This window comes from Salmo salar, chromosome 09, assembly GCF_965601325.2.
Source record: "Salmo salar chromosome 09, fSalSal1, whole genome shotgun sequence".
Taxonomy (NCBI): Eukaryota; Metazoa; Chordata; class Actinopteri; order Salmoniformes; family Salmonidae; genus Salmo; species Salmo salar.
Window position 1 is genome coordinate 140815995 of NC_138299.1, and position 17299 is coordinate 140833293.

The window sequence follows — 17299 nt, forward strand, 5'->3', positions numbered from 1 at the left end:
CTTCGGCGTATCTCTCTCTCCCTCATTCTCTTCCTATCCTCTCTCTCTCTCTCTCCCTCACTATCTCCCTATTCTCTCTCTCCCTATCCTCTTTCTCCCTATCCTCTCTCTCTCCCTCATTCTCTTCCTATCCTCTCTCTCTCCCTCTCTGTCTCCTTCACTCTCTCTATCCTCTATCTCCCTATCCTCTCTCTCTCCCTTACTCTCTCCCTATCCTCTCTCTCTCTCGCAGTATTTTCTCTTCCCAGCTCATTCCTCTATGCCTTTGCCTGCAGAGTGAAACGAGCCATGTGGTAGGCAGGCACACACATAGACGCTCTCTGCACAAATACACACACACACACACACACACACACACACACACACACACACACACACACACACACACACACACACACACACACACACACACACACACACACACACACACACACACACACACACACACACACACACACACACACACACACACGTAAAGGACAAATCCTGAGAGACAAGAGCTCTGTGTGGAAGTGAGAGAAGAGCAAGAGGGGGAGGGGGGTGGTTGGGGGAGGAAACACTCACACACATATTCACATGCTCTCCCACTCTACCTCACACACACTCAAACACACACTCAAATACAAACACACACACACACACACAGGACTAGAGCGGTGAAGAGGAGAAGAGAAGAGCTGGGAGGCAGGAGGGCTGCTGAACAAAGCAAGGGAAGGAGAGTGGAGTCCAGGGGAGAGCAGCAGCCGTGAAATGCCTCGACGGGAGCCTGCCAGCTACTCTTGTGGCCACCTAAAGGTAAGACTCATGCTACACTGAGAAAAGTGGGAAGACACGGACGGAGCAGAGCGAGAGAGAGGGGTGGAGAAAGTATAGCGCTGATGCAAGCCTAACGCTGTGGTTATAGGGTACCCTCAGGCTGCAGCTGAGCCGTTCGATCTGCCTTTGAATGCAGTGCTGTGCTGTGCTGTCATTACCTTCCGTAATTCTTCACCTTGCCATCGTCCATTTAGCCGCATGTCAGATCAAAGAGTGTATGTTAATTAAAATCATATAGTATGGCTCTTATGCTCCCCAAGAGAGAGAGTGTTGTGGTGGAGCTCAGCTGCCTCAGATTCCTCCAGGCTGCTAGCCTGTCTGCCTGCCTGCATGCATGCCTGCCTGCGACCTCTGTCCCATCACAGCCTGCCTAGGTTCTATATCACTAATGTCATTGCAGTGATAGATCACCCATGCTTTTGTTTGCCCTCAATGCGAGGGCTAGGTAATCAAAAAGCAATGGGTTTTCAGCCCTGTCAGACCACTGTGAGAGGCTGCTGATGCTACTGCCTTTGTGTGCCTGCCTAGCTGTCTGGTGTGAGAGGATGCTGTAATTGTCCTATAGTACAATGCAGGAGTTTTACGAGTGCAGCAGCCAACAGTGTGGGGGTTTGCTACAGAGGGTGGCAGCACAACACAGTCCACACATTCAATGAAAGAAGGAACGGTGGAGAGAGAGGGATAGAGAGAGAGGGCTAGAGAGAGAGAGGCCATTATCTGTTTGCTGTAGCTTTTCACTGGAATATCAGAGACTATCAAAGAATTTAGATCAAATAATTTGTATTGATACCATTGATGTGTCTCTGAGCCGGGCCTTAGAGAGTCTGATTTCTGTGCCATTGTGATGTACTATTGTCTGCTGATTCCGTAAGCTCTCCTGTTATAGGCTGTCCTGGAAGAGTGTACCCTGCACAAAACATCTTGAGAGTTGTCGCTGTAAACTTTCATGGCAATCAGGTCTCTGGCCATGGACAACAAGATTTTTTTTCCTACGCAATGTTCCCGGGAATGTCCTCAGCAGGGAATGCAGAGGTGGTGTAGTAGCGTTCAGTATTCATGCAGAACGTATACGTGATCATACATTTCCCCTTGAGCAGTGTAAAGGCAGGGCTAACAGGGAAATGCTATAGGAGAAGGATGGTGCAGACCAGTAGCACATAGCACATATTTTATTCTATGCTCACCTTTTGACCTTTTGATGCAATGTGCAGTTTTTTTCTCTCAGTCTATCCATATAGGCATCACTTGATTCTGACCAGTCTATCCATATAGGCATCACTTGATTCTGACCAGTCTATCCATATAGGCATCACTTCATTCTGACCAGTCTATCCATATAGGCATCACTTGATTCTGACCAGTCTATCCATATAGGCATCACTTCATTCTGACCAGTCTATCCATATAGGCATCACTTAATTCTGACCAGTCTATCCATATAGGCATCACTTGATTCTGACCAGTCCATCCATCTGTATAGGTGGTAGACATGGATAAGTTAAAAAGCAGCCCATCCCCGCTTATATTATACAGTGCATTAGGAAAGTATTCAGACCGCTTGACTTTTTCCACATTTTGTTACATTACAGCCTTATTCTAAAATGGATAAAACAAAAATAAATTTAAAAAATCTCATCAATCTACACACAATGCCCCATAATGACAAAGCAAAAACCTTTTTTATTTTTTTATTTTTTTTAAATAACAGAAATATCACATTTACATAAGTATTCAGACCCTTTACTCAGTACTTTGTTGAAGCACCTTTGGCAGCAATTACAGCCTTGAGTCTTCTTGGGTATGACGCTACAAGCTTGGCACACCTGTATTTGGGGAGTTTATCCTATTCTTCTCTGCAGATCCTCTCAAGCTCTGTCAGGTTGGATGCGGAGCGTTGCTGCACAGCTATTTTCATGTCTCTCCAGAGATGTTTAATTGGGTTTAAGTCCGGGCTCTGGCTGGGCCACTCAAGGACATTCAGAGACTTGTCCCGAAGCCACTCCTGTTTTGTCTTGGCTGTGTGCTTAGGGTCGTTGTCCTGTTGGAAGGTGAACCTTCATCCCAGTCTGAGGTCCTAAGAACTCTGGAGCAGGTTATCATCAAGGATCTCTCTGTACTTTGCTCTGTTCATCTACCCCTCGATCCTGATTAGTCTCCCAGTCCCTGTCGCTGAAAAACATCCCCACAGCATGATGCTTTCATCACCATGCTTCACCGTAGGGATGGTGCCAGGTTTCCTTCAGACGTGATACTTGGCATTCAGGCCAAAGAATTCAATCTTGGTTTCATCAGACCAGAGAATCTTGTTTCTCATGGTCTGAGAGTCTTTGTGTGCCATTTGGCAAACTCCAAGCAGGCTGTCATGTGCCTTTTACTGAGGAGTAGCTTTTGTCTGGCCACTCTACCATAAAGGCCTGATTGGTGGAGTGCTGCAGAGATGGTTGTCCATCTGGAAGGTTCTCCCATCTCAACAGAGGAACTCTGGAGCTCTGTCAGAGTGACCATCGGGTTCTTGGTCACCTCCCTGACCGAGGCTCTTCACCCCCTATTGCTCGGTTTGGCCGGGCGGCCAGCTCTAGGACGAGTCTTGTTGATTCCAAACTTCTTCCTTTTAAGAATGATGGAGGCCACTGTGGTCTTGGGGACCTTCAATGAGGCAGACAGTTTTTGGTACCCTTCCCCAGATCTGTGCCTTGACACAATCCTGTCTCGGAGCTCTACAGACAATTCCTTTGACCTCATGGCTTGGTTTTTGCTCTGACATGCATTGTCAACTGCGGGACCTAATATAGACAGGTGTGTGCCTTTCAAAATCATGTCCAATCAATTGAGTTTATTACAGGTGGACTCCAATCAAGTTGTAGAAACATCTCAAGGATGATCAATGGAAACAGTATGCACCTGAGCTCAATTTCTAGTCTCATAGCAAAGGGTCTGAATACTTATGTAAATAAGGTATTTATATTTTACATTTTTTATAAATTAGCAAAGATTTTTTTTAAACCTGTTTTCGGTTTGTCAAAATGGGGTATTGTGTGTAAATTGATGAGGATTTATTTATTTTTTTATCTATTTTAGAATAAGGCTGCAATGTAACAAAATGTGGAAAAAGTCAAGGGGTCTGAATACTTTCCGATTGCACTGTAGCAATGCATCTGTGTCAGGAGCTTAGCCAAGCGTGAACAATTCTTTGTATTAAACTGTGTGTCTTTATGATTAGAATAGAAAGCTATACTATATATTAAATATTGTGTAATGGTCAACTGTGGATGAAAGGAGTGCTATCTTCTGATACCTGCTGTGCTGTTGAATTAGTTAGCGGAATTAAAAAGTAATCCACTGTAGAATTTCTCTAGCCTGTAGCATGTTTTATCATTGAAATACATAGTCGACACTGAGCTCTGTTCTGTTCAAATACAATTCCAAAGCCTGCACGGGAAGAAAATGATTGAGGGTCCTATGTGGTTCAGTTGGTAGAGCATGATGCTTGGTAGAGCATGGGGCGGTAGGTAGCCTGGTGGGTAGGTGCGTTGGGCCAGTAACCGAAAGGTTGCTGGATTGATTCCCCAAGCTGACAAGGTAAAAATCTGTTGTTCTGCCCCTGACCAAGACAGTTCCCCGGGCAGTGTGGATGCCGATTAAGGCAGCCCTCTGCATCTCTCTGATTCAGAGGGGTTGGGTTAAATGCTGAAGACACATTTCAGTTGTATGCATTCAGTTGTGCAACTGACTAGGTATCTCCCAATGCCAGGGTTGTGGGTTTGATTCCCACGGGGTGCCAGTACAAGAATGTACACGCTCAGTAAGTTGCTCTGGGTAAGAGTGTCTCCTCAATGACTCGAATGTTAAAGGTATTCTTCCAGCAATCTTCGGCCATTGGAAATGGAAAGAGCTCTGTGTTAATACTGTATTTAAAAGTGACATCGTACATGTTTACAAGGAAAACTCACCTACATTAAAAGTATATATGCTCTGTCTATTGCTATTGCCTGGTTCTGTCATAACATAAAGTTGATACATGGAAGTCCACGCTGCTTGTAAGCAGATCAAACGCACCTCCAGCAGCCTGTAAACAGATGCTAGTCGGGCAGCTGCAGGGATCACCATTTTGTCCTCTATGCCCCTCACCTCTCTGTCACAGCCAGACCTCCTCGTACAGCAGAGACAGAGCTAGCAGATCACCTTCAGTCTTTACTACCGTGTCTGGCAGTGTAGTACAATAATTTTCTCCTTCCCTGTAAAGCCACTCACCAAGACAGAATGGAAGAGCATTCCTTGTCCAGGTTAATTGGCCATTACAGAAGTGGAGGTGGGAGGAGAGTAATAATTGTCCATGCTCTAAACTGTCCAGTGTCATCGACAGGAGAACAATCTGGGATGACATTGAGGTTTTAGAGACAGAGCTCCTTGTAAAAGCAGTGATGTCCTTTATCCCTAACTATCCCCATTGGAATATCCAAAGTCAAACCATTTACCACGGGCATTACGATTGGGTTGCGTGCAGCTGCACTCAGAATTGATGATTACTTGTGTGCTGCAAGCTGTGGGCATGTGCGCATGATTGTAACAAACCCAACCTGTTTTACGTTCAAAAGTCTGTTTTGTATCCGACTGACTGTATGACCAAAATGATCCTATTTACGCTTTGTAATCAATTTTGACAGTAAAATAAATGTTTCGGACTCATATCGATGCCACATAGTCTGTTTTCTAAATGTGAAGTTGGTTTTTAGGGGCAGTTGCTCCTTAACCCTGATGAAGGAGATTCCACGATACTGTTCCTCAGTTCCACTGGACAGCTTGTAAACATGCAGGTCAAGTCAATTGAACCTTATCTTTCAGGGTGAGACTGGTGCATCAATCTTTTGTCAGTACGTGTTCACCGTAAGTCCGTTTGGATAAAACCATTTTATTATTATCTACTTCAGAACATCTTTGATGACATTCAAATCCTTAAGAGTCGATTGACACACGTGTTCAACAATCTAGCTGACATAATTAGACTTTTAGAGGATAATGAGAATAATCTTCACTTTCCTTTCATATGACAATAATAATGTATTATTTGTTCTATAATATGACAGTGGTATAAAGCAGTAGTCGTGTCTATGCTGGAGAATCATAATTACTACCCAAGCTGTCATTAAGGTGAGATAACTGAACATGTTGTTGACTTAACCAGCTCCAGAGGAGCTTTTCTTTGCGTACACATCTATCTACATTTACATTTACATTTAAGTCATTTAGCAGACGCTCTTATCCAGAGCGACTTACAAATTGGTGCATTCACCTTATAATATCCAGTGGAACAACCACTTTACAATAGTGCATCTAAATCTTTTAAGGGGGGGTTAGAAGGATTACTTTATCCTATCCCAGGTATTCCTTGAAGAGGTGGGGTTTCAGGTGTCTCCGGAAGGTGGTGATTGACTCCGCTGTCCTGGCGTCGTGAGGGAGCTTGTTCCACCATTGGGGTGCCAGAGCAGCGAACAGTTTTGACTGGGCTGAGCGGGAACTGTGCTTCCTCAGAGGTAGGGAGGCGAGCAGGCCAGAGGTGGATGAACGGAGTGCCCTTGTTTGGGTATAGGGCCTGATCAGAGCCTGAAGGTACGGAGGTGCCGTTCCCCTCACAGCTCCGTAGGCAAGCACCATGGTCTTGTAGCGAATGCGAGCTTCGACTGGAAGCCAGTGGAGAGAGCGGAGGAGCGGGGTGACGTGAGAGAACTTGGGAAGGTTGAACACCAGACGGGCTGCGGCGTTCTGGATGAGTTGTAGGGGTTTAATGGCACAGGCAGGGAGCCCAGCCAACAGCGAGTTGCAATAATCCAGACGGGAGATGACAAGTGCCTGGATTAGGACCTGCGCCGCTTCCTGTGTGAGGCAGGGTCGTACTCTGCGAATGTTGTAGAGCATGAACCTACAGGATCGGGTCACCGCCTTGATGTTGGTGGAGAACGACAGGGTGTTGTCCAGGGTCATGCCAAGGCTCTTAGCACTCTGGGAGGAGGACACAAGGGAGTTGTCAACCGTGATGGCGAGATCATGGAACGGGCAGTCCTTCCCCGGGAGGAAGAGCAGCTCCGTCTTGCCGAGGTTCAGCTTGAGGTGGTGATCCGTCATCCACAATGATATGTCTGCCAGACATGCAGAGATGCGATTCGCCACCTGGTTGTCAGAAGGGGGAAAGGAGAAGATTAATTGTGTGTCATCTGCATAGCAATGATATGAGAGACCATGTGAGGATATGACAGAGCCAAGTGACTTGGTGTATAGCGAGAATAGGAGTGGGCCAAGAACAGAGCCCTGGGGGACACCAGTGGTGAGAGCACGTGGTGCGGAGACAGATTCTCGCCACGCCACCTGGTAGGAGCGACCTGTCAGGTAGGACGCAATCCAAGCGTGGGCGGCGCCGGAGATGCCCAGCTCGGAGAGGGTGGAGAGGAGGATCTGATGGTTCACGGTATCAAAGGCAGCAGATAGGTCTAGAAGGATGAGAGCAGAGGAGAGAGAGTTAGCTTTAGCAGTGCGGAGAGCCTCCGTGACACAGAGAAGAGCAGTCTCAGTTGAATGCCCAGTCTTGAAACCTGACTGATTAGGATCAAGAAGGTCATTCTGAGAGAGATAGCAAGAGAGCTGGCCAAGGACGGCACGTTCAAGAGTTTTGGAGAGAAAGGAAAGAAGGGATACTGGTCTGTAGTTGTTGACATCGGAGGGATCGAGTGTAGGTTTTTTCAGAAGGGGGTGCAACTCTCGCTCTCGTGAAGACGGAAGGGACGTAGCCAGCGGTCAAGGATGAGTTGATGAGCGAGGTGAGGTAGGGGAGAAGGTCTCCGGAAATGGTCTGGAGAAGAGAGGAGGGGATAGGGTCAAGTGGGCAGGTTGTTGGGCGGCCGGCCGTCACAAGACGCGAGATTTCATCTGGAGAGAGAGGGGAGAAAGAGGTCAAAGTACAGGGTAGGGCAGTGTGAGCAGGACCAGCAGTGTCGTTTGACTTAGCAAACGAGGATCGGATGTCGTCAACCTTCTTTTCAAAATGGTTGACGAAGTCATCCGCAGAGAGGGAGGAGGGGGGGGAGGGGGAGGAGGATTCAGGAGGGAGGAGAAGGTAGCAAAGAGCTTCCTAGGGTTAGAGGCAGATGCTTGGAGTTTAGCGTGGTAGAAAGTGGCTTTAGCAGCAGAGACAGAAGAGGAAAATGTAGAGAGGAGGGAGTGAAAGGATGCCAGGTCTGCAGGGAGGCGAGTTTTCCTCCATTTCCGCTCGGCTGCCCGGAGCCCTGTTCTGTGAGCTCGCAGTGAGTCGTCGAGCCACGGAGCAGGAGGGGAGGACCGAGCCGGCCTGGAGGATAGGGGACAGAGGAAATCAAAGGATGCAGAGAGGGAGGAGAGGAGGGTTGAGGAGGCTGAATCAGGAGATAGGTTGGAGAAGGTTTGAGCAGAGGGAAGAGATGATAGGATGGAAGAGGAGAGAGTAGCGGGAGAGCGAAGGTTGGGACGGCGCAATACCATCCGAGTAGGGGCAGAGGGAGAAGTGTTGAATGAGAGCGAGAGGGAAAAGGATACAAGGTAGTGGTCGGAGACTTGGAGGGGAGTTGCAATGAGATTAGTGGAAGAACAGCATCTAGTAAAGATGAGGTCAAGCGTATTGCCTGCCTTGGGAGTAGGGGGGGAGGTGAGAGGGTGAGGTCGAAAGAGGAGAGGAGTGGAAAGAAGGAGGCAGAGAGGAATGAGTCGAAGGTAGACGTGGGGAGGTTAAAGTCACCCAGAACTGTGAGAGGTGAGCCATCCTCAGGAAAGGAACTTATCAAGGCGTCAAGCTCATTGATGAACTCTCCAAGGGAACCTGGAGGGCGATAAATGATAAGGATGTTAAGCTTGAAAGGGCTGGTAACTGTGACAGCATGGAATTCAAATGAGGAGATAGACAGATGGGTCAGGGGAGAAAGAGAGAATGTCCACTTGGGAGAGATGAGGATTCCAGTGCCACCACCCCGCTGGCTCGATGCTCTAGGGGTATGCGAGAACACGTAGTCAGACGAGGAGAGAGCACTAGGAGTAGCAGTGTTATCTGTGGTAATCCATGTTTCCGTCAGCGCCAGGAAGTCTAGGGACTGGAGGGTAGCATAGGCTGAGATGAACTCAGCCTTGTTGGCCGCAGACCGGCAGTTCCAGAGGCTGCCGGAGACCTGGAACTCCACGTGGGTCGTGCGCGCTGGGACCACCAGGTTAGAGTGGCAGCGGCCACGCGGTGTGGAGCGTTTGTATGGCCTGTGCAGAGGAGAGAGAACAGGGATATGGAGGCAAGCGTGATTATTCATCAGCCAGGGAACAAGCTGCCCTCAGTCATAGCCCATTAACACAGAGAAAAGAGACATATGTTTAATATGACAGGCTCAAGGCCTATTGAGTGACACCATGGATGTTCTGATGTGGTATGGTGGTGGCGAGTGGCGAGTGGAACGGACTCCTGATAGGACTGGTGCAGGGACAGAGCGAGGTGCCACAGGAATTCTAATTAGGTCTGTGTGACCTTTGGCTCTTCCTGCATACGCTTCGCACCCCCTCCTCTCTTCATCTCCTGCTCTCTACATCCTCTCGTCCATCCATCCTTAACTCTCTCACTCCTACAGAGATGGAGCTGTAAGAGAGGGAATGTGGGGTCTGGGCTGTAAATCATGACAAGAGGCTGACGAGCCACCTGATAAAAGCGGGACAGGGTGTTGCAGGGTGTTGGTGCTCCTTTCCTCTCTTTAACCCCCATCCCCGCCACATTCATTCCTGTAGGACTGCTCTGGTCCAGTAGAGTGGGTGTTTTTGGCTTGGCCTGGTGCTCAGTCCGTCCAGCATCACTCAACAGTGTTGGGGAGTCTGGGGCATCACTTTTATAAATACACGTACCCTTGGTGCAGGGGCGCGAGAGGACGAGATTGGAGCAAGCAGCAGAGACTGAACTTGCGACAGCTATTCCTGGCTGAGGCTGTGTGGTGTTTTATTTGTCTTTTGTCATTTCATTAGACTAATAGTCTCCAGTGTGGGCAGGACGTCTAGCTGAGGCAGTGTCTATTGCTCTGGAGAAGGTGATCCGTGAGAGATGTACTGTATACGCTCAAGGCCGGCTATCAGCCATGGGGAGGGGAAAAAGCAGTCTGGGCCTGGAGCCAAGCTGGCTGGCATCCGCAGGCTTTGGAGACGTTTTTAGTCATTTGCCCTGACCGACCTCAAAGTGTCATAGAGATAGGGACGAAGCGCTGCATTGTGGGCCACTTGTCTTAGCCTGAGACGAACGCACGCATGAGAACCTGGTAACCATGACGCTGCTGAGAGAAAGTTCCGGTACGCTCCCAATGCTGGGCTACAGAGATGAAAGAGGCATTGGAGCAAATTATTCCACTAGAGGAGATATCTATCTTTTGCACTGATTGTGCAGATCCTCCCAGTGCAGATACTGTTTAAGACTCAGCTCTCCCTCTCTCCTCTGCCAGATCTGTGCTCTGTTTTGATGACTCCTCAGAATTGCCTTTCAGTGGAAAACGGAAAGATTCTGTATGACCTCGGAATATATAGATGATTGCCCCCTAATAGCAGAATTTGTATTGTAAACCAAAGGTTTACTGCGGAATTAGCAGTTTCTCACTGCTCTCATCATTCTCTGAGGAATGGACAGTACTGTGGTATACTGTAGCTTGTTCACAGATCTATCTTGAAACAATTTGCAAAACATGCACATCTCTCAGATATTTTTAGGCAGAAAATGTGTTTGGCTCACAGACTCCCTAAACTTGCTCTTTTAGAGCTTTGACTACCTTCAAATGATGAGAAAATGTAAGCTAATCAAGAAAATAAAGATCCAAAGCCAGTTATGTTGTTGATGAAGGTCTTTGTCTTCTCAGGCAGAGTAATGATTAGGGGGTAATCTAAGGCCTCTGTACTACGGTCCTCCAGAGGCCGGTTTAACTCTGCTGGGCGACGGCCGTGTTATTGGAGCAGTAATTAGTATTGATACAAGCCCCATCCTGGCCTGGCCACCTGGCTCCTCACGGCTAGCCCTCACCTTTCCAAACTGCACTGAGGGCTGACATCGACTACATTTTAGAAGTGCCTTTAATTAAGATAATTAAACCTTACAATAGCTGCTTGTGTAACTCAAACAAAGACTTGGACTGTCCTCAAAAAACATAATGTGAAAGTATACAGGTGGAAACACTACAGAAGCCTGACACAGCTGCTGTAGTGAGAGACAGAGAAAGATAGAGAGAGATAGAGAGAGAGAGAGAGAGAGAGAGAGAGAGAGAGAGGGGGAAAGCAGGTTTACTTCTCTGCCACTGTCACCCTGCCTCTAAACACGACAGATGAGCGCTCACGCTATCAGAGCCTAAACACAATTTACCCAAAGCATCCTGTCGCTCTTCAAGTAACAAGATAAATGCTTGTTACCCTCTTAAAGATAAAACACTGAGCTGGAATCTGTGTTCGCACAACCGCTGGTGAATCTGCAGCGAGAGCAAAGCAGCAATCAAACGCAGGCAGAGTATGCACACAGGTCCTGGGTTCACCAGTCACTGGGGAGATGTTTAATGCATGAAAGCCTAAACTGACTTGGAAAGCAGGACCTGGTGACACTATAATGCATTCACCCAGGGTTCTTCTGGGGCTTTGTGTGTCTTGTATTCCTCTGTCTGTCTGTCTTTCTACATCTCAGATGCCTGTCACGTCGCTCTGCCCTTTGCTTTAAACCCGTCAATGTCAACATTGTATTCCTGCGTGGATCTCCTGTGTGACGTGAGCCCTCCTTCCTCCACCCTGCTTTGCAATTTCTCTCCATGATGCCTTGCCTTCCATCTCACTGATCAAAACAGAGCAATGTCAGAGCAGGATGACAGAGACAAGTCAGATGGTGTTGTAGAAGCAATCTGGTGATTGTTCTCTGATTGGCAGAGGTGGGATCAAGTCACTATTATTTTAGTCACAAGCAAGTCTCAAGTCACAAGGTCCGAGTCTCAAGTTGAGTCCCAACTAGAATGGGGCGGCAGGTAGCCTAGTGGTTAGAGCGTTGTAACCGAAAGGTAGCAATATCAAAAAAGGTTGCAAGATCCCCGAGCTGGTAAAAATCTATCGTTCTGCCGCTGAACAAAGCAGTTAACCCACTGTTCCTCGGCCGTCATTGAAAATAAGAATTTGTTCTTAACTGACTTGCCTGGTAAAATAAAATAATAATGGGTTGAGTCTCGAGTCAAGTCCAAGTCATACATTCTAAGAGCAAATCGTTTTGTTAAGTAAAAAAAAAGCTATACATGCAATGACTTGTTCAACTACACATCTTTGTCTATTTATTGAGACTACCAGATAGCTCTTTTCATTATTTTGTCTAAAACATATTTTGATTATGTAAAAATTCATTTTAACAACAAATTCCAAATGCAAGCTTCATAAATAAATTATCAATTTCAAGAAATGTTTGACACAGCAAAAGACCAGTAGGCCTATGCTAGTATTTGTTGCTTGATGCCCCATTGCTGGTGAGCTTGCAAAGTAAACAGTGAATATCACCAAGCAATTTTTGGAGCTGCATATTTATTTATGGCAATCCTCTCCATACAATGTGATGTTTGCGCTGCACACGATCCTATAGCTGTATAGCAAATCAGCAATCTGTTCGCTAGCTCAATGGCTCTCAACATTTTTGACCCTTGACCCCCAAAAAGCAGTGGTTAAAAGCTTGTGACCCCCCCGTGCACGCACGTACATGCACGCACAATAGCTGCGCAAACGTAGCCTGCCACTACATCCATAAACGGCACTGCATTTTCAAAATGTAAGACACAGAAATAAACTATGTTTTACCCCTGCATTTTGAGCTGAAAGTCATTCATGTTAGCAGCCAATATCAAGAAGGCATATCATGTTACTTCTCTGGAGGCCAGAGCAAGCAGAATCATACGGCCTACCTACCTGTATGCAGTGGAGGGTGCAGGATCGGATGGAAAGCATGGTCTGTCTACACCAAACACTATCACTTTCAAGGTCTGCCCGTCTCCAGAATACTCGTTGCCAATTAGGTAGCCCTTTTCTTCCTCACAAATACTGTATTTCATTCAACAGAATATGTTCAATATTCATTCCATAATATTGAAGGCAGTGATATGTTACAGCTATCCTTAGACAAGTAGCCACCCAAACTAGGCCTATCTGAAATATGAAAATGATCAATCAAATCTCCAGGTAGCCTATTGTTCCGGCATAGATGATTCAGTAGAAGATTTCTAAATTATATTTTACAGATGGATTAGCTGACAATGTCACGAAAACAATGTGCACACTTCAATGGGGCAGAAGTCCGTGAGTTTTGATTCTGGGATTGGCAGATAACTACCAACAATGACAAGAAACTGCCATGTGGGGAATCGTAAGTGACTCGTTTCAGCTAGTTTCAGCTTGTTCTTGATGCCATCTCTTGTTTTGGGGTGTTTTGACTGATTTCATGTCAATGCTAAAATGGCAAAAAAGGGTCTACATACCTTTGTATATATATATGAAATGGGTTTCATGGTCGAGTAGCCGCACACAAGCTCAAGATCACCATGCACAATGCCAAGTGTCAGCTGGAGTGGTGTAATTCTCTCCACCATTGGACTCTAGAGCAGTGGAAACGCGTTCTCTGGAATGATGCATCACGCTTCACCATCTGGCAGTCCGACGGACGAATCTGGGTTTAGCGGATGCTAGGAGAACACTACCTGCCTCAATGCATAGTGCCAACTGTAAAGTTTGGTGGAGGAGGAATAATGGTCTGGGGCTGTTTTGCATGGTTTGGGCTAGGCCCCTTAGTTCTAGCGAAGGGAAATCTTAACTCTACAGCATACAATGACATTCTAGACGATTCTGTGCTTCCAACCTTTTACCAATAGTTTGGGGAAGGCCCTTTCCTGTTTCAGCATGACAATGCCCCCGTGCACAAAGCAAGGTTCATACAGAAATGGTTTGTCGAGATCAGTGTGGAAGAACTTGACTGTCCTGCACAGATCCCTGACCTGAACTCCACCGAACACCTTTGGGAGGAATTGGAACGCCGACTGCGAACCAGGCCTAATCGCCCAACATCAGTGCCCGACCTCAGTAATGCTCTTGTGGCTGAATGAAAGCAAGTCACCGCAGCAATGTTCCAACATCTAGTGGAAAGCCTTCCCAGAAGAGTGGAGGCTTTTATAGCAGCAAAGGGGGGACCAACTACATATTAATGATCATGATTTTGGAATGAGATGTTCAAGGAGCAGGTGTCCACATACTTCTGGTCATGTAGTGTATATAAATACAAATGGTAGGCTATGTGTAACCTATTAAAATATGTATTTTCCCATTCAGTTTCACACTCGCAGCCCCCCAAAACCTTCTCCCCACTTTGAAAACCATTGCGCTAGCTCACCCGACCTGTGTTGATTGATAGTTTTCTGGTCCAATCAGAGGGCCGAGCATGCATTTCACTAGCCAATCTGTTGCAGGTTTTTTTTTTTTGCAACTGCATGCTGCGGCTACGGTCTCTGACTGTGTGGAGAGTAATCCATGGAGACTCTGTGCCACAAAATGAGTGACAAAACGTGGCCAGATAATTTCAAGTCCACAGTCTCAAGTCAAAGTCGGGTCCCGAGTCTTGAGGCTCCAAGTCCATGTCAAATCTCAAGTATTTTTTTCTTCTATCAAATCGATTCTCAAGTCATCGAATATATGACTCGAGACAGACTTGAGTCCAAGTCATGCGACTCGAGTCCACACCTCTTCTGATTAGTGATTATGGAACACACAGTTCATACTCTCTGTCACTCTATTGGTTTATTTTCATACACCAGTGACCCTATCAGTTATTATGCTTTTATATAACTGAAAAGGTGTTGTTATGAAATTGCTGCTAAAATTAGTCCCTATCGATGTGCCCTCTCCGCCTCTCATATCTGTAGTGCTGACTTCCTGTATGTGTTATTTCATCCTATTGCCAAAATATAATTTTTTCTTTTTTTCCCTCTGTCAGTTTGAGTCATTGTAATTGATGTTTAAAAATAAAATTTCCAGCACTTTAAAATCAGATCACAGATACTGCAGTCTGTCACTAGATCACTGTATTACACCAACATACCTAAAATAGCAACAAAGAAACCACATTTAGTGTTCGAAAGAAGTCTTCGAAACTACATCAAATCACCTTTCATAGTGTTACTTTATTTTAAAAAGCCAAAGAGCTATTATTGTAGTCACATGGGAAGTTTAAACAAAGAAATGAAGACTTTAAAATGTGCTGTGGACAGAATGTGAAAGGTCCAGGCTGGTGATCGTTGTGATTCAAGTAATGGTCAGCGTGTCCATGCAGCATCAGGGCTTTTAACAGTTGGGTTGGTGTTCAGCCCAGGCAGCGTACTGGCACTGATGTGTTCTCCTCCACTCCTCCTCGGGGGGATAACAAAGGTTGAACACGGTAGCTACAGACAGCTGAGACTGCTTCATTCAGAGATTACAAATTAGCTAACAGAGTGATGCACATTTTGAACAGAGTCCCATTTCCCATGTGAGTTCAGAGATAATCCACACATTAGCATTCTGTGTTGGTGAGAAAGGTCTGTCTCATTATGATGAACTGAGGCTCTGTTCTAATTCCTCACTACTGACTTCACTGTCCTCACATACCACCTACTGTAGCATGGAGTAATGAATGAATTAATGTACTGGCTATGCATTCTTATTGGCATGCTAGTATGGTTGTTGGAACATAGTGTTTTAGCCTAGATTTAACATGAAAATGGAGACCTGAGCATGCATTGTTAAGATTCAGGCTCGCTGTTAGTAGTGGCTCCTATTCAAACAGATGACTGGCATAGTAGTATTGATTTCATTAAAGTGATTGACATGATTGACATGATATGTGTAGAAACCTATTTATTGAGGGGTTATCAATCAATGTAGTATTGACTACGCAGAATTTTCCTGAGTGATCTAATGGGATGTTTTGTGAAAAATCATCCATTGTTGAGAGTTGATTGATGCATAATTCTGAACATTAATGAAAGTGAAAATGCTGACTATAGTGGAGATTCACAGTTTGTTGAACCTCCACCTCCCTCTCTCCCCACAGGTGTTGAGCTCCACCTGAGGATGGCAGGAGATTCTCAAGTCCACATGGACCACGACATGGAGATAGGAGTCACACCCACAGCGGTAAGAACATGTTTTCCATACGCACATACAGTCCTCTCCCTCCCCCAATTGTCCTGTGTAACACTGCTGGGAGGTAGAGAGAGAGAGAGGGGGCAGAGTAAGGAAGAGGGAAAGAAAGAGGGGGTGGTGAAAGATGGAAGTGTCTGGTGTAAGGGAAAAATATAAGGGGACGAGAGGGAACCATTGTGGATCATGAGTTTCCTATAAGAAGGGTGATCATGTGTGTGTGCCTGTCTGTCTCTGCAGAAGAGGATGGATGGATGGTTCAGCCCACTACCATGGAGAGGATTGTGAGAAAACGACTCACACGTCCTGATAATGGATGGTGAAATAGTCCAGGTTATTTGTCTTCATTCCAGAGACGATTGAATTTATTCTTCCTAACCGAGTGTGGTGAGGCAAACCAATTGTGGAAAAACACTAGCACACAGCAATTGCTAATGAATTTGTTTATGGAGTGTCAGCACTGCGGACATCATTGACTCTGGGATGGCCAAAAGTGGGCTCGCTGAACTACTGTAGCACTGTCTGTGATGGCTTCATCAATCACTCAATTAGGAATTTCTTCAACACTCTCACATAGAAACAAAAAGGTCCATTGTCAGGAGAACTTGCAATGCAGGACATTTAAAACCTGTAGTGTGTTGAAGGTTTAAAAATGTCCATTCTAATCCACATAATAATTCACATTTCCTGTTGCTGCAGGATTATTTTCCTGCTGTAGCAAACTGTTTCAAATTAAGATCCCACATCTGTACAATTAAAGGCCTTGAGGAAACAAACTGATCTTGTTGTAGGAAGGGGTCTAAAAGCTACCTTCTCCCAAGGAAATACATATTGAAGTGACCCATGCGTTCTCCAAAACACAGGTCAAAGATCCCAATGTCATTGAGTGACTAATTGCTGTAATTGTCAATGGGTGTTGTCTTTCACATCACTGTCAAACCTCTCATTACCGTATAATCTAGAGAAAGATCAATATGTACATAAATAAAGCAACATCTGATACATGGAATACTCTCCTAATGTGTGTGTACAGAGAACTACAATGAAGAGACCCTAGCTAGAATTTCAAACAGTAGCTATGCTTCCATTAACTTGCCCAGTGATTTTTTTTGTCGACATTTAGAAAATTTTCATAGAAAACAGATTCAACAATTGCCTGCTATCTTATGTCGATAAAAACAGCTGGCCGAAATGATGTCACACCTAAGAAAAAAACAACTGTGTTGAATACAAATGAAGTGGTTGATGTGTTTACATTATCCATTTAGGCAAATTGCGGATG

General features: G+C 45.8%; 1 protein-coding gene across 1 annotated transcript in view; it reads left to right on the forward strand.

The window, feature by feature from the left end:
* Positions 1-433: 433 nt before the first annotated feature.
* The window catches only part of LOC106612964 (G protein-activated inward rectifier potassium channel 4), a 42024-nt gene continuing 25158 nt past the window's right edge, over positions 434-17299 (forward strand). Inside the window, exons 1-2 of the mRNA XM_014214694.3 lie at positions 434-795; positions 15929-16011. Coding sequence (XP_014070169.1) covers positions 15949-16011 — 63 coding nt within the window. The 5' untranslated portion in view covers positions 434-795; positions 15929-15948. The remainder of the gene's footprint in view (positions 796-15928; positions 16012-17299) is intronic.